Source organism: Caretta caretta, chromosome 13, assembly GCF_965140235.1.
Source record: "Caretta caretta isolate rCarCar2 chromosome 13, rCarCar1.hap1, whole genome shotgun sequence".
Taxonomy (NCBI): domain Eukaryota; kingdom Metazoa; phylum Chordata; order Testudines; family Cheloniidae; genus Caretta; species Caretta caretta.
The window spans coordinates 33,395,609-33,420,432 of NC_134218.1; the positions used below are offsets into that span (position 1 = coordinate 33,395,609).

Sequence of the window (24,824 nt, forward strand, 5' to 3'; positions counted from 1 at the left end):
TAGAAGATGCTTAATGGAGTTTTGTGCATCATCTTTTGCTAGCTTCTGACTTGAGATGGTTGGGATGTTTTGAGTGTTGAAAAAAATAGTTGAAATTTTAAAATAAATAAAAGGAGAAAACAAACAAACTTCTGAGACCATCACTGATATAAAACAAAGAGTCATAGAACTGTATGGTTGGAAGGTACATCTAGGGGTCTTCCAGTCCATTCCCACTGTGATGGGTTCAGTCACATAGACCCTCTTGGGACTGTCACCTGACGTACTGAAACTACCTCTGAGCCCATTTTCCCTGCCAGCCCGGGACTCCAGAACCCTGCCTTGTTGAGCCAGACATGCTAGCCTGCTGCAACACAGACCCAGGGTCTGAACCACATCCCCAAAGCTGAAGGCTTTAACTGAAAGCCACTCTGCAGGTACTCCCGTCTCCAGCACCCAGAAACCCAGCTCCCAATGGGATCCAAACCCCAAATAAATCTGTTTTACTTTGTATAAAGCCAATACAGGGTAAACTCATAAAAAGTCCGCCCCCTATAACACTGACAGAGAGATAAGCACAGCTCTTTGCTCCCTCAGGTATTAATCACTTACTCTGGGTTCAATAATAAACAAAAGTGATTTTATTAAGAATAAAAAGTAGGATTTAAGTGGTTTCAAGTAATAACAGACAGAACAAAGTAAGTTACCAAGTAAAATAAAGCAAAAACATGCAAGACTAAGTCTAATACATTAAGAAACTGAATACAGGTAAATCTCACCCTCAGAGATGTTCCAATAAGCTTCTTTCACAGACTAGACTCCTTCTTAGTCTGGGCCCAATCTTTCCCCTGGTACAGTTCTTGTTAGTTCCAGCTCAGGTGGTAACTAGGGGATTTCTCATGACTGCAGCCCCTTTTGTTCTGTTCTACCCCCTTCAATAGCTTTGGCACAAGGCAGGAATCCTTTGTGTCTCTCTGGATTTCCACGCCTCCTTCTAAATGAAAAAGCACCAGGTTAAAGATGGATTCCAGTTCAGGTGACATGATCACATGTCCTGTGAGACTTCATTACCCGCTCACTGGCACACAGGTATACAGGAAGTCTTACAAGTAAACAGAGCCATTTACAACCAATTGTCCTGGTTAATGGGAGCCATCGAGATTCCAAACCACCATTAATGGCTATGACAGGATCGGGCCAGATGGCTACAGGAGAGTGTTAGAAGGTACATATATTAGACCCAGATTAAGCAGGTCCATTTTCCCTGGGTAAAGTAACAGGGGCAGTTCCAGAACAAGAAGGAACTTGCTGGAACAAATTCAGGCAGGCAGGTTAATTAGGACACCTGGAGCCAATTAAGAAGCTGCTAGAATCATGAGAATCATAAGAGTGAGAAGGTGTACTGCTTGTATGATACATGCATACAAATAGGATGGATACATTCAGTAGAACATAACCTTTGCAAAGACATGTTATATGGCATATCTAGCATAAAACATATTCCAGTTATGTCATATTTACACACATAAGCATATTTCTAAAAAGTATTATGGGGTGCAACGTCACAGGCTTTCCCTTCACTTCCCTGGTTCTTGTTACTGTCAAAGTTAGATTCAGGACTCACATAATTTGTCAGACCACTCTGTTTATTAGCAAAGCGCTTTGCCTATGCAACCAGATATGTGAGTCCCTCTCTGAGGCTCAAGCTAACTTATTTATACAAATAAGCCAAAGCCAATTTAACATAAGAGACAAAAGGAAGCAGAAACTGACAAATATACATACATATCTTATTTGCATACTAACGTTTACCAATCTCCTAGCTCAGTAGGAGCTCTAAGTTAATTAGTTTGAGGACCCATTGTCTCACACTCCTTAATGTTTCTCTTCCTGACAACTATATTTCAACAAACCCTTCAAGTAGCATTTCTTTAATGAATTATAATTTCAATATAATTCATTCTACTTTCACAATCCCTCCTTTTGGTCATGCTACGCAATGACCAACAATGACTGGGATCCACATATCAATCTCCAATGCCTGATGGTTTTGGAGGGCCATCTGTTGGATTGTCCCTGTTTCTTTGGCTAGGGCTCTTAAACTTTCTCCAGTTTCATTTGCCATTATTTCAACTACTGCTTGTAACCTTAGGAGCCTTTTTGCATGGTGTATTACTCCCCCTAATGGTATGAAGGAACCGCCAATGGCCTGTTCCCAGGTTAAGGGGCTTATGTTATTTACATACCATTGGGCATCTGTTAAGTCCCTTCTTTTTCGGCTGAAATTGTGGAGGCGTTCTCGAGGGAAGGTTCCTAGCACTCCGAATTGTGGGACGAGTCAGGCGGGATAACAGATTTCTGACCAATTAGCTGGTAGTGTGGTATAAGCTCTGGTCCCACACACCCAGTGATGGCCTATTAAGGCTGGGAAGGGTCGGTTGCACCCATTTGTTATATAGGTGTTTGCAAAGGAGGAGGAGTATCCCCCAAAGGGTACAGGGTAATTCTCCTGACGAGGAGTGGTGTTATTTACCCAGCCCGCCACTTTTTAGTTTTGTTTGAATAATCCCATACACCATTGGCCACAATAAGCTGAAGGCAACGGCTTTTCCCCAGATCCAGCCCTGTCCCATTACACACCCAACACCAATGAACTTTTCCCTCCACCACACTTATCTACTTAGATGCATTTATTCCCACCGCTTCCCAAGTGTCATTGCTGTTCCATATTTTGTTAAACGGATGAGGCCCTCCAGTGAGGTGTGGGGACTTGAGTGGGATAGCCAGGACAGGAACACCAGTTTGAGAGTGGGCTGGGATGTGGCTGCAGACCCAGCAATTAGAAATATTAAGGGTCTGAGCTAGTCACACCTGCTGCTGGATAAAAGAATTGTCATTGTGGTCTCCCCAGACCGTAAGATACCAGCAGCCGAGGAACAGGCAGAGGCACATGTTGGAGGCAAGGCTCTTCTGGTTCTGACAACCTCAACTGAGGGAACCGCAGTCACGTTTTTATGCCTACCAGGTTTTTCTTTTTTCCTCTCGTCTGCTTCTGGCAACCCTTACGAGAGTGTAGATTGTAAGGTACTGCAGACTGTTCCTCTATGTCTTCTCCTGGAGTCAAAATTGACTCTGCGTTGTCCTGAGATGATGATTGGTTCTCTGGGGATGGTGTCTTCTTACACTGTGAAGCATGTATCCACGCTGCGATGCCAGATAGTTTAACAGCCGTCTGTGTAGTAAGCAGTACCTGACGAAGACCCTTTCACTGGGGCTCCAAGGCGTGCTTCCGATGATGGCACTGTACGTAGACCCAATCACCTGGCTCGAGGTTGTGGCAAGCGTCAGAGGTGGGTTCTGTGGGCCAGGCGGCTTGAACCTGTGAATGAAAGTGACTTACAGCTTGCATTAGTCCCTTGCAATACTGAAGGAGCGCACTGTGAGTCAAGTTCAAATCTGGAATGGGAGTAATGGTAGTCATAGCTCGCATAGGGCGTCCCATAACAATTTCAAAGGGACTTAATTTATGCCTTTGGGATGGAGTGGATCTCATGTCCATAAGGGCTAATGGGTAAGGCTACTGGCCAGCTTAATCCTGTAGAGTCACAAATTTTAGCCAGCTTATTCTTAAGTACACCATTTTGTCTTTCAACTGCACCTGCACTCTGTGGGTGGGAGGGACAGTGCAACAGGTGTTTGATGTGCGATATACGGTCCAGGTGTTGAACAAGTTGTCCAGTAAAATGTGTACCCTGATCACTGGACAGAGTAGCAGGAATTCCCTTGGCAGGCATAATATGATTTAACAAACATTTGGCAACAGACAGTGGTCAGCCTTGCGACAAGGAAAGGCTTCAATCCAATCAGAGAATAAACATACCATAACCAATATAAATTCATATTGTTGACACTTAGGCATTTGTACAAAATCAAGTTGCCAATGCTAGAATGGTGCTTGAGGCAGACCTCAGAACCCCTGGGCCACTTTTACAGGTTTACCAATATTATGGCTTTGGCAAATGGTACAGGCTGCACAGTGGCGGGCTGCAAAAGAGCTAAAATGGGGGGCCCATCATCCTGTCTTAGTTACAGCAGAGACCATCCCATCCTTTCTGACATGCGAAACACCATGTAGCAGGGCAGCCAGAGATGGGTAGAGTGAAAAGGGGGCTACAAAGGTGCCAGTAGGCGAGCGCCAAAAAGAATCAGGATGTAGAGAGCAACCTTGGGCAACCCAGGATTCTTTCTCGGTTTCTGGGGCAGAGTCTTGGAGCGGGGTGAGGTCAGTGAGGGACCAGGACGGTAAGAGGAGAGCGGAGAACAAGGGAATCAGACATTTTGACTAGGCACGCTGCAGCAGCCACAGCACGCAGGCAGGGGGGTAAGCTTTGGGCAACAGGGTCTAAAGTGGCAGAGAAATAAGCCACTGGGCGGTTCTTTTCTCCGTGCATCTCAGTGAGAACTCCAAGTGCACACCTAGATTGTTCATGGCAGAAAAGGGTAAAAGGCTTAGAATAGTCAGGCAGCCCTAAGGCAGGGGCAGAAGCCAAACCCTGTTTGAGGAAAACAAAGGCAGAATTGGCCTCAGGGGGCCACGGCATGGGGTCAGGCACAGAGAATCAAGTGAGTTCCTGGAGAGGTTTTGCAAGGGAGGCATATTGGGGAATCCATTGTCTGCAAAATCCAGCCACGCTTAAAAACTTCCAGACCTGGCGTGGGGAGCGGGGTTGGGGAAAGCTAAGGATAGCTTGGACGTGGGTGGGAGACAGTGCACGGGAACCCTGGGAGAGGAGAAAGCCAAGGTATGTGACAGAAGCTTGACAGAGTTGTAGTTTAGAGCGAGAAGCTTTGTGACCCTTATTTGCTAGGGCAGTAAGGAGCATTAAAGTTTCAGAGGCAGACAATGAAGGGGAACAGAGGAGTAGGTCACCTACATATTGGACTAGTGTGAACCTGGACGGGAAAACAAGGTCAGCAAGGTCTCGGGCTAATGCTTGGGAAAAATATGATGGGCTTTCAGTATACCCCTGGAGCAGTGTGGTCCATGTGTACTGTTGCCCCTTGTAAGAAAAGGCAAACAGGAACTGGGAGTCAGGGTGAACCGGGACAGAAAAGAAAGCAGAGCACAAATCAACAACAGTAAAATGAGTTGCATCTGGTGGGATAGAAGCCAGAGTCTTTGAGAGAGGCAAGTTTTGATTCTGTCCACCTATGATTTGCCTTTTCCCACCACTGCATGAAACAATCAACCTCTCCTTTTGCCAATTTAGTTTTAGGTTGGCCGAGTTTGTCTTTTAAGACGTCTACTCGGTCTTTGTCCCAAGATCCTAACAGTGGCCACTGAATTTTGGGATTCTCCTGAGTTAGCCTAGACCATTTTCCAGAAATTTACAGGAGTCTGGACCCTTCCTAAAATACATAAATTGAGCCGGTGTTCTTTTAGATGTCTGGTTACCCATACAGGAGGACTTTAGACACCAATCACACAAGAAGGAAAGTCGGGTTCATCAGAGCGATGCCTGGTGCAACACACCAAAGGAGTCCACAGGCTACTGCCACAATCGCCCTTGCTTTCACACCAAGGGTTTTACCCAAGGCATGGTGTGGCTGCGACTGTGCAGATTTCACTCACTCAGACCATGGGGACAGGAACCCTTTGCTCAGCTGATCCCCGGACGGAGACGGCGCCCAGACTCAAACACATCACAGGGAGGACGGATAGACACAGAGACAAGACAGTCCTCAGTCCGGACAACACACAGAAATAATTACCTGACCAGATTCCTGATGTCAGATCCCGGGATCCCTACCAGAACAGAGTGGGAACCAACAGGTTCGATGGCATAGACTTCACTGTGGTCATGCACCCTTCCGTTCTGGCGGAGGAACGCTCGGGCCAAATACCCAGGTGCCAGCTTGCCACGGCCGTCCTAAGAACAGTCAGGACTCACACGGCCCCAGTGAAGATGGTTGCCATCTCGGTGGAACCTCCAAATTGTCAAAGTCAGATTCAGGACTCACATAATTTGTCAGACCACTCTGTTTATTAGCAAAGCGCTTTGCCTATGCAACCAGATATGTGAGTCCCTCTCTGAGGCTCAAGCTAACTTATTTATACAAATAAGCCAAAGCCAATTTAACATAAGAGACAAAAGGAAGCAGAAACTGACAAATATACATACATATCTTATTTGCATACTAACGTTTACCAATCTCCTAGCTCAGTAGGAGCTCTAAGTTAATTAGTTTGAGGACCCATTGTCTCACACTCCTTAATGTTTCTCTTCCTGACAACTATATTTCAACAAACCCTTCAAGTAGCATTTCTTTAATGAATTATAATTTCAATATAATTCATTCTACTTTCACAATCCCTCCTTTTGGTCATGCTACGCAATGATCAACAATGACTGGGTTCCACATATCAATCGTTCTTTATCTCTTTGTTCCTCAGTGATATTTAAAATCATCAAATTAGCACTCTGGTTTGGGGCAGCTATCTGTGTAGCATGCCTGACACAATTTTGGATACAACAGAAAAGTAACTGAAAACATACAAAAATTATTAGGATTCCAAACAGGAGAGTTAGGGCTCCCTGAAACAACCAGTTTCCTATGCCAGAGAAATTGAAAATGTTACTTAGCCACTTCCATAAAGAACTTGGCTCTTCGTGGGGAAGATATGTGATTTGTTCTAAGTGGCTAGCATGATCTATTACCTCATTGGTGTTGTCTGGTATATACACACAGCAGTCTTTAGTTGGTGTTGGTCCTGCTTTGAGCAGGGGATTGGACTAGGTGACCTCCAGAGGTCTCTTCCAAGTCTAATATTCTATATATAGGTGCATAAGATCCAGGTAGGGTTGCCAGGTATTGAGATTTCTACTAGAATGCCCGGTTGAAAAGGGACCCTTGCAGCTCCGGTCAGCACTGCTGATCAGGTCATTAAAAATCCAGCTGGCAGCACAGGCAGGCTCCCTAACCTACTCTGCATGACTCCCGGGAAACTGTTGGCATTTCCCTCTGGGTCCTACGCAGAGGCACGGCCACAGTGGTTCTGCACACTGCTCCCGCCCCCAGCACTAGCTCAGCAGCTCCCATTGGCCAGAAACCGCAGCCAATGGGAGCTGAGGGGGTGGTGCCTGCAGGCATGGGCTGTGCAAAGAGCCACGTGGTCACTCCTACACCTAGGAGCCGGAGGGAAATATCGCTGCTTCCTGGGAGCCGCCTTAGGTAAGCGCCACCCACAATCCACATGCCCTCCCACACCCCAACACCCTGCCCCAGCCCAGAGCCCTCTCCTGCATCCCAAACCCCTTATTTCTGGCCCCACCCCTGACCCCAAACCCCTAGCCCAGAGCCCATACTCCCTCCACACCCCAAACCCCTGCCTCAGCCCAGAGCTCCCTCCCACACTCTAACCCCCTGCCCCAGCCTGGAGTCCCCTCCTGCACCCCAAACCCCTCATACCTGGCCCCAGATCAGAGCCACACCCCCAGCCAGAGCCCCACTCCCTCCTGCACCCCAACCCCCCAGTCCAGAGCCCTTTCCTGCACCCCAAACTCCTCATCCTTGGCCCCACCCCAGAGCCTGCAGCCAGAGCCCTCACCCCCTCTCGCACCCCAACCTCCTGCCTCAGCCTAGTGAAAATGAGCAGGTGAGCAAGGGTGGAGGAGAGCGAATGATGGAGGGAGTGGGGATGGAATGAACTGGGGGTGTGGCCTCGGAGAAGGGGCGGTACAGAGGGCAGGGCAAGAGTTTTCAGTTTTCTGCAAATACAAAGTTGGCAACCCTAAATCCAGATAGATGCCAACTAAGATTTTCAAAGAGGACCAACGAGCACTCAATGACAGTTATGCACCTAGGGACTTTTGAAAATCCTACTAGCCACTTAGGTGCAACCTTCTGCTTTTTAAAAGGCAACCAAAGAGAACTTTCATTTAACCTGTATAGATAGAAATAGAACTACAAACATTGTCTCAAAGAATTAACTAATTCTCTGTGAAAGCAGCGATTGAATTTTTATTAAATCACACTGTTTACCAGTCACATGAGAAACACAAAGATACAGCATCTGTGTATGAGGGAGAAATGTATAATGTATAATATAATATCCATATTGCTAATCTGGAACATTCAGTAATAACATCGTGGCATTTAGAAAATTACTTATGCTATATAAACTATTCTTCATTTGAAAGGGTTTTTTCTTCCTGATAAGACTTCGATTTCCCTGATTTTTTCCATCTTTGAAATTATTAATAGAACATTTTTAGCAAAAATTGTCAGGCTCAGATCCTTAGCTGCTGCAAGATGTTCAGGGAGTGACATCAAATTGCATTAGCTAGGGATCTGGCCCACAACTCCTATGGAGATATGCTGATTTACACCACCCGGGGATCTGGCTCATTGACTACAATGGGTCTATGGACATTTACACTGGCTAGTGATCTGGATCTCTAAGCCCATTGCAGCTAGTTCAATTTACACAAACTGAGGTCCTGGTCTATTGTTTCCAATGGAGTTCTACTGATTTACACCAACCGGTCCCATAGACTTCATTAAGGATTCTGACCCTTGGTCTGTGATTTATTTCTGAACACAATTTTTCATGATTGAGCATATATATATGCTCTGTCTGACATATTGAAATCAGGTTTCTAATAGAAATCATCATTCAAAAATATAAATCATGCCTCTATTTTCTTCCCTGGTAACAGCATTCTCCTCATCAGTCTCCTGATGGCCTTTTTCATCTCGGCATTTCTCAGCGTGTAGATCATTGGATTCAGCATTGGGGTGATTAGAGTGTACAAGACTGAGACCAACTTGTCCATGGGGAATTTCCTGAAGGGTCGAGCATAGATGAAGATGCCAGGAATGAATATTAAGCTCACAACTGTCATCTGCGTTCCACAGGTGACCATAGCCTTGTGCTTCCCCTCCGTGACATGTGTCCTTATCTCAACTAAGATGACGGTGTATGAAGTGAGTAGAAAGATGAAGACTATTATGAGAAGCAGCCCACCGTTGAAGACCATCAATAGTTCAATCAAGTAGGTGTCAGTGCAGGCCAGTTTGATGATTTGTGGGACATCACAGTAGAAATTGTCTAGGACATTAGGCCCACAGAACGGTAACTGGAGGATCAGTTCAATCTGTACAATAGAGTGAGCAAACCCACCCAGCCATGCCAGTGCCACCAACCCCACACATACACCTCGGTTCATGATAGTCAAGTATTGCAGTGGTTTATAGATGGCCACGTATCGATCGACTGCCATCACCACAAGACAAAAAGTCATTGCAGCACCGATGAAATGGAAGAAGAATATCTGGAGGAGGCACTCATTGAACGAGATGATATTGCACTGAGAGAGGAGACCTGACAGCAGTTTGGGGGCATTGACTGAAGAGTCGCTGACATCTAGGAAAGCCAAGTTGGCCAGCAGAAAGTACATCGGAGTGTGCAGCTGGTGGTCGGTAATCACGGCAACAATGATGGTGAAGTTTCCCACCCAGGTTGTCATGTAGACTATGAAGAAGACCACAAAGAGAAAAGACTGTAGCTTACGATTCTGAGTGAAGCCTACGAGAACAAATTCTGTCACTGTGGTGTTGAAATTCTGCTGTTCCATTTTGTGTCCTTAAAATATATCTGCAAATTGAACAGAAATACTACTACTGCTACTCCTAATGTTTTTATAATCTCCCCCTTAAAGTTACGCATATGACATTTATTTTAAACCCACATCAACAAACCAAGGTGGTTTGGGAATTTTCTTATATTTCTAAATTAAACAGTACATCCTCATCCCCACTTCAGGGGAATCCTGATACAACAGATGATTGTCATTTCACCAATACCGATCTTCAGTGTTGGGGTACTTGGAATAAGGGGGGTTGGCCTGCCCACCAAAGAATTCCTCTGGTAACCATTGTGTTCATTCCTATTCCTGCAGCCCTGGGGCTCTAGACCTCCCTGATTTTCTTTTTCAGCATCCAGGTTTGGGATCTTCAGTCTGTTTTCCCCTCTTCTTTTCTTTTTTTATATTTCAGGTTACCCCATTTTTTCCTACTGTACAATTGGGGATGAGAATGTAAAAAAGTGTGAGAAAACCACAACACTCTCACATGGATGTGTGGGGATGTAACACTTGATTATTACCTGTTCTGTTAGTTCCCTCTGAGGCACCTGGCATTGGCCACTGTCAGAAGACAGGATACTGAGCTAGATGGACCTTTGGTCTGACCCAGTCTGGCTGTTCTTATGTTCTTACATTTTACCATTTGAAATGCAAGAAGTGAAAATAGTGGCTCCCAATGAAATGAAAAGTTTCATTTTATTTTGACATGTTCTAAAGAAAATTTGAGAACATCCATCCCCAAAAGTGATTTTTCCAATCAAAAATGCTGATTCAAACTAATCCTTCTTTTTGAGAGTGACCTATTTTTTTCAAATGAACGTCAACCAGCTCTGAAAATCTCTCACATAGAGAACAGCGCCATGTCACTCCAAGCATGAGCAGCGGGGGAGGATGGCTTTGAGGGTAAACCACTGGTTTGGACTGTGGGGAGCTGCGTTTGGTTTCTGTCCTGCCATAGTCATCCTCTGTGCCCTTGGACAAATCCCATCCCCTCCTGCTCTGGGATTTTCCAAGAGGAATAGGGGTACTAGGGGACCAGTTCTCACTGATTTTCGTAGAGAGTTAGTTTCCTGAATTTTTAGGGTCCTTTGAAAATCACAGCCTCAGTTCTCCCTTTCTACAATAATGCTGCAAGTTTCCGTCTCTTTGCAGGAGTGCCAGGAGGTTAAACACTCTAATGACTGTGAGCACTCAGGTAAAGTATTGATGATGCCAATCATTTGGAGGTGATGAAAATCGGGGGATGGGTGGGCATAGCTGTGGCACTATTCAGAGTTCTCTGAGGCGTCCAAGGTGAATCACTGCCACCTGCTTCCAGCGTGTGAGGGCCTCGTTTGTGTCCAGTAGGGGAAACCCTCCCCAACCACCAACTGCTGGCGCCACAAGTCTCCGCTTTGAACTCCACGGGCCCCGCTCTGTCCCAATGCAGGCTAGCAATTTACACAGCCCATTTGTCTCACTTTCAGACACCTGCACTGCAGACTGATCTGCCGCCTCTGTGGAAGACACACCCCCCACCTCAGTTCAACACTGGTCCTAGCACAGGGATCTTAGATGCATCTGTAGTAAAACCACATTGAAGTTTATTGAACAGAGCTAGAGATTCAAATGATAGAGTTAGAGATAGAGATTCAAACGAAAGGAAGTATAAAGGTTTGGAAGCATAAGGTTATGAGTAAAAGAACAAAACATAGAACGTAACTGATAGCATATGCTTATTAACAAGTTCCTTTCCTGCCTAATATTTATAGTCCTTGCAGTGCTTGTCCAGTTCAGAAAGCGAGGATCCACCTTTCATGAAACACCCTCACTGGCAGAGTTTCTCCTCTGTAATGGACAACAACTCTTTCTTCCTCTTTTATACACTTACAGAGAATTGGTTCTTACCCCAGGGGGCATCTTATTCTGAGATTTTTCTTGGGTTTTTTTTCTTTTGGCTTTGCCATCCTCAAACTGGCACCTGGTCCGTATATGGGCTGCTCCATGGATGTCCATTGTTCTCAATGTTGATAGAGTTAGCCCCACATCCACCTTGCCTCCTGTGATGAAGTTTCACTTCAACAGTTTTGAAACCCAGTATCCTATCTGGTACTCTAAAATTACTTCTACAAACATCACAAAATAATCCTTACAATCAGCCAGCTTTTAGCTTTTGGCAGAGACCACACAAAACCCTCTGTAGTGAAATACTGAGAAGATGATTGGACACAGGGGTAATATACCTGCCTGTGTATGCCTGTGTTTGTCCCCCACCTGTACATATCTGAGATTTGCTACTCTGGTGCTGCTCTTAGGATAAGGATCTCTGAGTAGGAGATCTGTGAGGAATGAATTCATGATCTACAGGTAAGAACTTCTACAGGTTGAGTGAAAGGACCAGAACTATTAGCTCAAACATTGTGTGAAAGCCACCAAACCTCTATACATGCACTAGCCAGTAAAAGGAAAGAGAGAGGCACCCAACATTTGCATAGGATACACTTTCATCACTGTTAGATGTGTGACTTTGGAATATTTCAGACACTCAGGATGGGATTTTCAATGGAACTAAAGAGAGTTAGGTGCACAACCCCCTTTCTAGTAGAAAGAAGAATATAAGAACATAAAAATGTCCACACTAGGTCAGACCAGTATCCTGTTTTCTGACAGTGGTCAATGCCAAGTGCTTCAGAGGTAATGAACAGAAGAGGTTATCATCAAGCGATCCTTCCCTGCTTATCCAATCTAATAGGGACCGGGGCCAGATTGGATCATCAAAAATTCCAATCATCCGTAGAGCTTCATCCCCAGTTCAGTTAACACACAGAGCCGGATAATGGAGACTCTGGTAAAGAGGATTCTAAGAACATAAGAGCAATCATCCTGGGTCAGACCAAAGGTCCATCTAGCCCAGTATCCTGTCTTCTGACAGTGGCCAATGCCAGGTATTTCAGAGGGAATGAAAAGAACAGGTAATCATCAAGTGTCGCCCATTCCCAGCTTCTGGCAAACAGAGGCTAGGGACACCATCTCTGTCCATCCTGGCTAATGGATGGACCTATCCTCCATGAACTTATCCAGTTCTTTTTTGAACCGTGTTATAGTCCTGGCCTTCACAACATCCTCCCGTCGGGTTACCTTTGTTTGACCCTTTGACCACACTCCTCTTCCTGTTATTTTATTAGCTGCCTCCTGAAATCACTTGGCTTCCAGGTCCTGTGAATCTCCCCCTTAGCCTGGGGGGGGGGGGGGCGGAACCCTTTAGCAGTAGGCAGGCTTCCGCCCACCCACTTCCTGGATCTCAATATGAACATCCTCTAGCAAAGAGTTTCACAGACTGACTGTGTGTTGTGTGAAGATATACTTCCTTTTATTTGTTTTAAACCTGCACCTATTAATTTCATTTGGTGATCTGTAGTCCTTGTGTTATAAGAAGGAGTAAATTAAACTTCCTTATTTACTTTCTCCACACCAGTCATTTAACAGCTAATTTAGACCCCATCATTTTATATGTATATTTGAGATTATGTTTCCCAATGTGCATTACTTTCCATTTATCAACATTGAATTTCATCTGCCATTTTGTTACCCAATCACCCACTTTTGTAACATCCTTTTGTAGCGCTTCGCAGTCTGCTTGGGACATCACAATCTTGAGTAGTTTTGTATCTTCTGCAAATTTGGCCCCCTTACTGTTTACCCCCATTTTCAGATCATTATGGTGTTGGGAATCTCACTCTGGTTTTGTCTGCTGATCCAGGCACTTCCCTGGGTTCTTTCTAGTCTTCATTTCTCACCTCCGCCTTGCCCCAGAGATAGATCTTTCAGATCTGGGCAGCAGAGGGTCCTACCATGGTAGAAGCAAGGTGTGAAGACTGGTCTACACCTAAAACATAGGTTGACCTCAGTACTTTGCTCAGGGCTGTGAAAAACTTTATCTTCTATGCAGTGTAGTAAGGTCCACCTAGTCCCCACTGTAGATGAAGTTAGGTCAACGGAAAAATTCTTCCATCAACCCAACTACCCCCTCTCAGAGAAGTGAATTTGCTACATAGAAGGTAAAACCCCTCCCGTCAATGCAGGAAGCGTCTACACTACAGTGGCACAGCTGCAGTGGAATAGCTGTGCTGCTGAAGCCACTGTCATGTAGACATACCCTGAAAGAGACTGTCACAGATAGCCGTGGCAGTAAAGGTTCTGTGCGCCATTTTCCTTCTAACTCATGGAGGTGCCCCTGAAAACCCCAGCTAATCGTTTTTAAAGAGCTTTATAAAAAAAGATTCCTTTATAACTACTAAGTGTATTACCTCCGACCAGATCTCTCTTTACTTGTTAGCAGTTACTGTTCTCCTCCTAACCCAGGCTCCTCTGAAATCTCCAGCTGATATCTGTAAAGCCCTTCAGAGGAGAAATCAATCTATAAGTATTAAATGTTATTTCCCCAACCAGATCTCTCTTCCATTATCGGCACTGCAATAACAATGCGTATCCGTAGGATCACATTGCACATTCTATGCACCGAGAATCAGTACCTCACACAACCAGCTGTACCTGTGATCTCTAAGCCAGCTTCCTCCGAATGACCGAGGATGGCCTGGGGAGTCAAATCTCAGAGCTGTTCTTTGCTCTTCTGACAGGCAGGGGAAGAGGACCTCGTTCCAAAGAGGGGACAGTGGCACAAAACTTCCCTTTATAATTACTGACTCTTACATGAGAAGAAACGACTCTAAAATCCTCTTGCGTGTCACGGGTCATGATCAAGAAAATTGACTCTTTGGGGAACTGGGGATACTTCCACTGGAGGACTCATTAATAAGTTAATGGAGTGTTGCAGTTTGTTTTTGTGTTTATGTTAGTCACTCAAATACAAGAGGCTGTGAAAATTCCCTTTAGTGCAGAGATGTCTGGGGTTGACACAAGGGGGCTATTGGGGGTCACAGTGCAAGAACTGGACATTTGACTGGCCTCCAAAGGAAATTCCAGGATTCCTGGGTTCTGTCCTGGTGCTGACATAGAAATCTGATCAAGGGGCTGAAACACAACAGAAGTAATCAGGGTTTAAGGTTTTCATGCCAGTTCTAAATGGGCAATGCAGTCTAACAACTATAGCAGGAGGCAGTTGTATTGCTGGATCCCTCATGGTCCCCGTTAACCTATTTTGTTCAAGAGGTCTACTGAAGGGACTAATAACCTTTTGGTGATGTCAAAATGTAAGGTCCAAGTTCAAAGTTGGTCTGATTCTGGGCTCATACAATCTGGGTCCCCAAACTTCAACATTTTGCAGCTCAACAGGCACTTGGGAACTTATTGTATCAATCAGAACCTGGTCTAGACATCTCAGAAGATTCTGGTACCTAATTTTATCAGGCAGTTCAGGAATAACATTAACGGGATCCTGATTAGTCCTTTGGATAGAATAGAATTCTAATTTGTAGGGTTCTGACCAGGCCAAGTCATTAAGGGTGTTACAAACAGCAGCCTCGTTCACTTTTAATTGGACTTGTGTCCCTAGCACAACAGCACACAAAGATTACAAGAGCAACTTGCTGCAAGTGCCAGTCTGAGGCCATATTCTTAAGCTAAGGCCTTTGGCTAAGCAGCAGAAGTAGCCATAAGTTGGAAAGCGACCGGTCACATCCTCACATTCCAAACCAGTCACATTGAAAGAAGGTGCTATGGGGCTGTTAGGAATACACTCCTGTCCTGATAATGCCTATGACCTCCAGAGAAAAATGTTTAAAGACAACTTAAAGTTTGATAGCATCCTGTCTGGCAAAAAATCACTTCTCAGTAGTTGTGGTTGTAAAACCCACATTTCTGTATGTTTTATCTTTATGGCCCCCACTTTTCTATTGTTAATCTGTCTGGTTCTCTAATTGTTTCTGTCTGCTGTATAATTAATTTTGCTAGCTGTAAGTTAATGAGGGTAGTGGAATATAATTGGTTAGAGAATTATGTTACAATATGTTAGGATTGGTTAGGTAAATTTCAGTAAAATGATTGGTTAAGGTATAGCTGAAAATATTACTATATAAATTAGGGGCAAACAGAAAGTAAGTTGGGATTCGAAAATAAGGAAAAAGGAACTTAAATTTAAGCTTGCTGGAAGTTCACCCCAATAAACATCGAATTGTTTGCACCTTTGGACTTTGGGTATTGTTGCTCTCTGTTCATACAAGAAGGACCAGGGAAGTGAGAGGGTAAAGGAATAAGCCCCCTAACACTTCTTACCATCCTAACCTGAGTGGCTCTGGCTGGGGATTTAAAGAAAATTAAAGGAGTTACCTGCACAAACCATTTAACTTTCCTGGGGTACGTCTACACTGCAATCGAGGGGTGTGGTTAAAGCCCCTGTGGGCATATACAAGCTAGCACTAACCGAGCTACCTGAGTAGCAATAGCAGTGAAGCATGGGTTCAGCATGGGCTAGACAAACCCACTTGGAACCCTGCAATGCGCTGCTGCTCCTGACATGAAATGAAGCATGTAAATATCACAAAATAATATAACATTTAAAATAATATTCAAAACATCACTTCAGAAATCTGAAACAAAATTGAGAAATTTTCTGAAATGACAACTTTCCCAAACTGATTTCTTTTTCAGAATTTTCATTTCATGGGAAATTTTGATATTTTCCTCCCCAGAATTGGACCAATTACAAATTTAAAAATGTTGAAATTTCCAACAAATTGGAAATTCTGAGTTTTGTCCATACCTTCTTTTTCTATCTATCTATCTATCTATCTATCTATCTATCTATCTATCGTGATTCTGTAGTTCTGAGGGTATATCACAGCTAATTATGTAGGCACAATGACGAGTTATAGGCCAATAATTTCAAACCTGTTCCCTCATGTTGTTTCTTATTTCTGGGGTGGCTGAAAGTGGTACAGTTTTGAAAATCAAGCACTTGTGTGAATGTAGGTTGAAGTCCTGGGATGAAGTGCTGGCCCCATTAAATTAAATTAACGTTTTGCCTTTGACTTCAGCAGAGCCAGGATTTCACCCTGTATGTTTTTGGGTATTTTCTTGTTTGTTTGCGTCTCTCTCTCTCTCACACACACACGCACTCTCTTTGTGTATATTCTCTCTCTAATTATTTTTTTTTAACTTTTTCCATACAGGGACACAACCAATAAAGCAACATGGTCATTTTGGCATTAAAATTTGGCCAGTGGACAAATTAAATGACAATTCCGTAACTCCAGGCCAGAGGCAGTGCTAGCCCATTGGGGGCCCTAAGCAGGAATATTTTTGCCCCTCCCCCAACGCATAATAAAAAACACATAGGAGCCCCCCTTGAGCTGCTTGGGGTCCTAAGCAATTGCTTAGTCTGTTTACGCCTAGCGCTGGCTCTGTTCCAGGGTACGTGGGCTCATGATATCAGAGCTGACATGACAGTTTCCATCCTGCATTCCTTGTGTATGCAAAAAACCCCATGGGCCCAAACCTGAAGCCCTTCCTTAGTCAAAATCCTTATAGACTGCAGGATCAGCCCCAGTGGGCCCTTTTGGTGCACAAAGAGGGCTGAAGTCTATCAACGGCTGACCAGCCTCAACTCAATGAAGGTCCTTCAGGCCCAGAATGGCAGTGCCTTATGGAGGTCTGAGCACAGCAGTATGGAAAAGGAGCATGACGAAGTATACAAAGAACTCAGGAGCCCTTAGTTCTCAACCCAGCTTTGCCACTGACCTGCTGTGTGTCCTGAGGCCAATCATTTCCCTTCTATCTACCTCTCTATGACCTCCTATTGTTCTTCCGTCTTGCCTACTCAGATGGTAAACTCTTTGGGGCTGAAGATTTCCACTACTATTGTTCTGCGCAGCACCAAGCATGATGGGGCCCTGATCTTTGCTGAAGTTTTTAGGTACTATAGTAATGACAATGGAACTGTAAGCATGGGCATGGAGCTGGTGCAGTTTACAAACTCTCCTGACATATGTTCCCTTTGTGGCGATAGGGAGACTCTGGTACACATCTGTGTATAGTGTGAGTGGCTGAAGTCCCTCTTCCAGTGCCTCTAGAACAGTGGTTCCCAAACTGGGGTTCGCAGAACGTTACAGGGGTTTCACCAGAAAGATGTCACTAATGGCGGCCAGAGGACCCCGGGCATTGGAGGCAGCAGGTGGGACCCAGTTGCAGGGCAGACGGCCTGAGCCCCAGGGAGAGCGGGGCCGGGAAGTTGGGGCTGGCAGCCCGAGCCCTGCCCCCATGAGTGGGGGAGCTGGCAGCCCGAACCCCAGCGCTCTGCTTGGGGCTGGCAGCCCAAGCCCCAGGGAGAGCGGGGACAGGCAGTTGGGGCTGGCGGCCTGAGCCCCAGGGAAAGCAGGGCCGGGCAGTTGGGGCTGGCAGCCCGAGCCCTGCCCCCATCAGCAGGGGAGCTGGGAGCCCGAACCCCAGCGCTCTGCGTGGGGCTGGCAGCCCAAGCCCCAGGGAGAGCGGGGCCAGGCAGTTGGGGCTGGCAGCCTGAGCCCCAGGGAGAGCAGGGCCGGGCAGTTGGGACTGGCAGCCTGAGCCCCAGGGAGAGCAGGGCCGGGCAGTTGGGGCTGGCAGCCTGAGCCCCAGGGACAGCAGGGCCGGGCAGCGGGGACCTGCAGCCCGAGCTCAGTGGAGCTCAGTTGACCGTGGTGGTCAACGGGGTCCAGCAGCAGGAGCCCCACAGAGTGCGGAGGAAATTTAAATTTAAATCCCTGGAAATATTCATTTTTAGGAGGGGGTTCATGAGATTTCACAATGTAGTGAAAAGGGTTCGTGGGCTGTTAAAGTTTGGGAACCACTGCTCTAGTACAGTGGTCGGCAATCAGGGTAATCTGATTGAAGGCTGTGAGACATTTTACTGACGTTGACAGTCTTCAGGCATGGCCTCTGCAGCTCCCAGTGGCTGCGGTTCGTCGTTCCTGGCCAATGGGAGCAGCGGGCCATCCCCGTCACCCATTCCCATTTGTCTCTGCTGTTGACTCTCATTTACTACACCCTCTGTTGGAAAAACACAGGCACAGCAACCTGTCTCATCAGCCACTTGGACACCTGGCAAACTTGTACCAGCCTACAGCTGTTGAGGGTTTTGCATTTGGCTGTCTTTCTGGTCACAGGCTTACAGCAGTGTTACAAAACATTCAGTCTTGGCTGGCTGAGCCAGACTCTTAATTGACAGAAGGAAAAAGGAGAGAGGTAGGAAAGAGAAAAACAAAGATAGGGAAGGAAAAGGACTTCTTGCAGGGAGGGGAGAGGGACAGTTTTTGGTTTTGGGGGGGTGGGAAGAGAAGCAGCATTGGTGGGGCCATGGGGGAATTGGAGGAGCAGGAGCAGGGCCTTGGGGCAGAGCGCAGGCAAGGCCACGGCTCGGGTGCCCTTTCGGTGGCACTGCTCCAAAGGCAGCTGGCTGGCGTACCTCCAAAGAAGAAATGAGGGTTTATAACAGTAAGTGAGAACAGGCTCTGATTCTGTAGCCGTGATCCTGGGTTACTTACTGGTAGCAAAGTTGGGACTGGACAGAGTCAGATCTCTCTGAAACCAGTGTCGTGTTAATATGAAGAGATTGCACAGCACCCCCCAAATACCCCCTCCACTACCCCACAAATACATTTGCCCACTACACACACACCCCTCCACCCTCAAATACCCTCTCCTGTCCCTGTACACACCCCCCCTCCCAATACCCCACCCAGTACACATACACACCTCCACCACCTTCCAAATACCCCCTCCCAGTACACACACAGCTCCAACCCTACCAAAACCCTCTCCCAACACTTCATCAATACCTCCTCCAGGTCCCCTCCCCCAGCAGTGTCCTCTATTTGGGAACTTGAAATATTGTCACCCTAGATAGAGTTGAATTTTAAAGGCAGATCTTTCTGTTCCCCTTCATGGTGTGAGTGCAGAAGCCCCTGCCGTGTGATAGAGGCAAGCACAGGTCAGTCCCAGGGACTCTCATCTGGCAGGGGTTGGTTCAATCTCAGATTTTACTTTTTATTATTATTATTATTATTAATAATTATTATTATTTACTTTTTAAATTTTATTTGATATTTTTAAACTTTCAAATCTATATTACTTTAATTAACTTTCTATTTCTTTTATATTCTGGCCTGTCCCCTCTCACCCAGGCCTGAGACCCCCTCCCCCAACCGAAACCAGACCCTCCAGCCATCCCCATCTCCAGCCCCGACTCAGGCCCGGCCCCTCATAGCTGGGCTGCACAGAAGCGGAGGAGAAAGGGGGAGGAGGCACTTGAGAGGGATCCACTGTCATAGCGAGACGTGGTTCCCATAACTCCTTTCCCCCCATTGGGAAGAGGAGCTGATAACACCAGCAGGGGAGCTTATCAGCTCAGTTCCCCACCATGAACATCAGCCCCTGCCAGCACCGCTCCACACCCACCTGAAGCTTGCAGTTTGGGGGGTAAGGGGTAACGCATGGACCCCTGCTTCCCAAATTATGCCCATGTTAAAAATTGGGGGGTGGCCATGGGTTTTTAAGAATTTTGTATGCCTCTCAGAGATAATGGACATATATAGCCAGCCGCTGCTCATGTTATCTATTTCCATTTTTGATATCATTTCATTCACCTTTAAATTAATATAATAAAGGGGATGAGATCTGGGTGTTCATTTTTCCACCACATAAGCTCCATGAAATGGTCCATCTCACAAATCCTACCTTCCAGGGAGCACAGCTGCCTATTGAAGGCCTCCTGTTTGCAGGTGTTACTGATGGGCTTCCTCTCATCCTCCCCATGTGCTGTGGTGCACTTTGAAAAACCTGGGCAACATGTTCCACTCTTACTGCACTTCAGCTCATTAAAGAAAATCACAGAATCATAGACTATCAGAGTTGGAAGGGACCTCAGGAGGTCATCTAGTCCAACCCCCTGCTCAAAGCAGGACAAATCCTCAACTAAATCATCCTAGCCAGGGCTTTGTCAAGCCTGACCTTAAAAACCTCAAAGGAAGGAGATTCCACCACCTCCCTAGGTAACCCATTCCAGGGCTTCACCACCCTCCTAGTGAAAAAGTTTTTCCTAATATCCAACCTAAACCTCCCCCACCACAACTTGAGACCATTACTCCTTGTTCTGTCATCAGCTACCACTGAGAACAGTCTAGATCCATCCTCTTTGGAACTCCCTTTCAGGTAGGTCAAAGCAGCTATCAAATCCCCCCTTATTCTTCTCTTCCGCAGACTAAACAATCCCAGTTCCCTCAGCCTCTCCTCATAACTCATGTGTTCCAGACCCCTGATCATTTTTCTTGCCCTTCGCTGGACTCTTTCCAATTTTTCCACATCCTTCTTGCAGTGTGGGGCCCAAAACTGGACACAGGACTCCAGATGAGGCCTCACCAATGTTGAATAGAGGGAAATGATCACGTCCCTCCATCTGCTGGCAATGCCCCTACTTATACATCCCAAAATGCCATTGGCCTTCTTGGCAACAAGGGCACACTGTTGACTCATATCCAGCTTCTCGTCCACTGTAACCCCAGATCCTTTTCTGCAGTACTGCTGCCGAGCCATTCGGTCCCTTGTCTGTAGCGGTGCATGGGATTCTTCCGTCCTAAGTGCAGGACTCTGCACTTGTCCTTGCTGAACCTCATCAGATTTCTTTTGGGCCAATCCTCTAAACCCAGCCTCCTGTCTGTGTGAAGTCCCTAAATAATGGAAACATGGCTCCCTATGTTTTGTTTAGGTCCCATGAGAGGTGCTGACCTCTGTCGTCATTTTCTTCACTCCTTCCTTGAGGCCCTTTTTTCCAAGCCTGGCATGATGATGTTAGGGAGTGCAAATGTCAATGTTAGGATTCAGGCCTGTATTTTTGCCTAAAATATAGTATTTTAAGTTTTGCTTTTACCTGTTTAGTTTTTGATACATATATATTCTTACTAATACATGTGAACAAAGGGATCCTTACTAAGAAAAAAAACACTAGTATGTTGCTTTTCCCCAAGCCAAATGGGTTTTTGTTAGAATAATATAAACAAATAAAAGCAGTTAAAGTGTTACTGGGCATGGTAAAAGTGTAACATACGAGCGAACACTTAAAAACTACCCCAACTCCTTATATCAAGGCAAGGTCAAGCAATCAGTCGAGAAGAACAAAGGGGGGATTTTGGTAAGGGGAGAGCCAAAAAAATGCCTGCCTCTGACCGTAGCACAACCTCACTCTCTTACCCCTCCCATGGGGTACAAAAGGGGTGAAATAAAAACTCCAGACGCATGAACCCCCAAAACACAACATAACCATAGGTTGTAAGGGGTGAAACTGCGGTGGGCATTCAGTTCAGGTATAATCATGCCGACTGAAAAGAAAAAGTCGAAACACTGAAACACAAGGCTGTGTTATGGAACACATGCTTGCTGAAAACTAACCCCAATAAACATTGGATTACCTGCAGTTTGAACTTCTGGTCTTCTGCTTTCTGTGCGCACAACAAGAAGGAGAAGGGGGAATGGGGAAGGAGGGAGAAGGGGGACGGGGAAGGGGGAGGGAGATAAAGAAAGAGCTCTCTAACGAACAAGATCCTCTTAGCTTCAAATTACTGGCTCATTTTCCTTTGTGGAGTCAAACAGAGCTGTTTCCACAGCTCCATCTAGTGGCAGATCCTTCTTATACACACACTTTAATTCTGGGTTTCAGAGTGACAGCCGTGTTAGTCTGTATTCGCAAAAAGAAAAGGAGTACTTGTGGCACCTTAGAGACGAACCAATTTATTTGAGCATAAGCTTTCGTGAGCTACAGCTCACTTCATCGGATGCATACCGTGGAAACTGCAGCAGACTTTATATACACACAGAGATCATGAAACAATACCTCCTCCCACCCCACTGTCCTGCTGGTAATAGCTTATCTAAAGTGATCATCAGGTGGGCCATTTCCAGCACAAATCCAGGTTTTCTCACCCTCCACCCCCCCACACAAATTCACTCTCCTGCTGGTGCTAGCCCAGTTTAGATGAGCTATTACCAGCAGGAGAGTGAGTTTGTGTGTGTATGGGGGTGGGGGGGATGTGAGAAAACCTGGATTTATGCAGGAAATAGCCCGACTTGATTATGTAAAGATTATGCAGGATTATGCAGGAAATAGCCGACTTGATTTGTCACTTTGGATGGGCTAGCACCAGCAGGAGAGTGAATTTGTGTGGGGGGGTGGAGGGTGAGAAAACCTGGATTTGTGCTGGAAATGGCCCACCTGATGATCACTTTAGATAAGCTATTACCAGCAGGACAGTGGGGTGGGAGGAGGTATTGTTTCATGATCTCTGTGTGTATATAAAGTCTGCTGCAGTTTCCACGGTATGCATCCGATGAAGTGAGCTGTAGCTCACAAAAGCTCATGCTCAAATAAATTGGTTAGTCTCTAAGGTGCCACAAGTACTCCTTTACTTTAATTCTAGGTGTTTTACTCCCAAAAAAAATTGAACCTTGAGACCTTTCTTCAGCACATTAAAACAAGCACCAGAGATACTTTCCCCTTCCATTTGATTTCTTAGATGAAACTTATATTGTGCTGCCTTTCACATGGAACCAGAATTGCTCAAGACAGTGAAGGCAGGAGAGAGCCCTGCCTCCCTGAAGGTTGGTACCCTGAGCCAGGTCTCTCAAGGCAGTGAGATCAGCCTGAGAGCACTAAGCTCTGTAACACTGGTGTTGCTTTGTGAGGAGGGGAGAGTTTGTGTCTCCTTGTTTTCCTGTCTTTGCAACTGTAACAGCTAGAGACTTTTAGGGCCAGATTCACAAGGTGGATTTAGGTGTCTCACTGCCGCACTAGGTGCCAACATTTAGAAACCGCTGGCATTCACGGAAACCCTGCTCAGCTGCTCCCTAGCCCTAGAGGTGCCTACAAACCTCAGGTGTCTAAGTTTCTACCTGTAAAGCCCTCAAGACGCCAATTTTTTTGCCAGTGGGCCTGCACAAAGCCCCCTAAGCACTGATGCTGCTGAGCAGCTCAGCACCTAATTCAGGCCTAAACCTCACTGGGATTTGCAAACTAGGTGCTCCCCCACCTATCTCGGTTGAGGGGCCTGATCCCTGTGGGTGTGCTCAGATCTCTCAATCTCTCCTGCTGAAGCTTTTCCACTCTGTGTACATACTTAAAACTTCCCTGAAGCAGGGACTTGGAACCAAGGTCTCCCAGGAGAAGGGACTAAGCCACCAGGCTACAGAGAGAGTGAGAATTACTCTACAGCCTAGTGGCTAATATGGCTAGTGCATTTGCCTGAGAGAGCCAGGTTCCAGACCCTGCTTCAATGAAAGCTGGACCCAGGTCTCCCACCTCCCATGAGACTGCCCTTCTGGCAGGCTCCTGGAGTTCCCAGGATCCTTGGGAGCCCCGCCTGCCTGCCAGGTGGGCTGCTGCCCCCTACTGGGGCTTCCAGGCACCACACTCCTCTCAAGGCTCTTCCCTCCCCATTCCCACAATGTCCAGGAGGGGTGAAATTAGTGTGTGGAAAAATGGTGGTACGCTCCTGAAGCTTGACCAACTGTGAAGCTGAGTTGAATTCACAGAGATCTTGGTCCTCCAGTTTCCAGAGAAGAATATGAAAGATTTCAGGGGGAAATTAATCATGTGTGGCTTTTATGGTAGCAGTCCTCTGCTAAGGCAAACAGAGTCTGGTGTCTCTGTCCACACCACACTATCAGTTCACATTACACTTACCTCCCAATCTCCATCCACAATTCCATACTCCCAACCCAACCCCTCAAAGATCTACAATAAGGACAAATGCAAAGTACTCCACTTACAAAGGAACAATCAGTTGCAAACATACGAAATGGGAAATGACTGCCTAGAAATGAGTATTGAAGAAAGAGATCTGGGGGTCATAGTGGATCACAAGCTAAATTTTGAGTCAACAGTGTAACACTGTTGCAAAGAAAGCGAACATCATTCTGGAATGTATTAGCAGGAGTGTTGTATGCGAGACATGAGAAGTAATTCTTCTGCTTTACTCCACTCTGATATAGCCTTAGCTGGAGTACTGTGTCCAGTTCTGGGTGCCACATTTCAGGAAGGATGTGGAAAAATTGGCAAGAGTCCAGAGAAGAGCAACAAAAATTATTAAAGGTCTACAAACATGAAAAAAATGGGTTTGTTTAGTCTGGAAAAGAGAAGACTGAGGGGGGACACGATAACAGTTTTCAAGTACATAAAATGTTGTTTCAAGGAGGAGGGGGAGGGTGGCTAAGCACTGGAATAAATTACCTAGGGAGGTTGTG

The 24,824-nt window shown here is 45.9% G+C and overlaps 1 protein-coding gene and 1 long non-coding RNA gene across 3 annotated transcripts; both read right to left on the reverse strand.

Moving 5' to 3' along the window:
* Nucleotides 1–641: 641 nt before the first annotated feature.
* On the reverse strand, nucleotides 642–22,076 carry LOC142068832 (uncharacterized). 2 transcript variants are annotated; one of them, XR_012664749.1, is made up of 3 exons: nucleotides 21,998–22,076; nucleotides 3,002–3,358; nucleotides 642–973 (listed from the first exon to the last, which is right to left on the reverse strand). It is a non-coding gene; the product is annotated as an uncharacterized LOC142068832 (long non-coding RNA). The 2 variants fall into 2 exon arrangements; XR_012664748.1 differs by lacking the exon at nucleotides 642–973 and having other exon boundaries at nucleotides 1,608–3,358.
* Nucleotides 8,003–9,617, reverse strand: LOC125622615 (olfactory receptor 4D2-like). Its single transcript, XM_048820739.2, has one exon. It carries the CDS (start codon nucleotides 9,615–9,617, stop codon nucleotides 8,670–8,672), a length of 948 nt encoding a protein of 315 aa, XP_048676696.1. The 3' UTR covers nucleotides 8,003–8,669.
* Nucleotides 22,077–24,824: the final 2,748 nt, after the last annotated feature.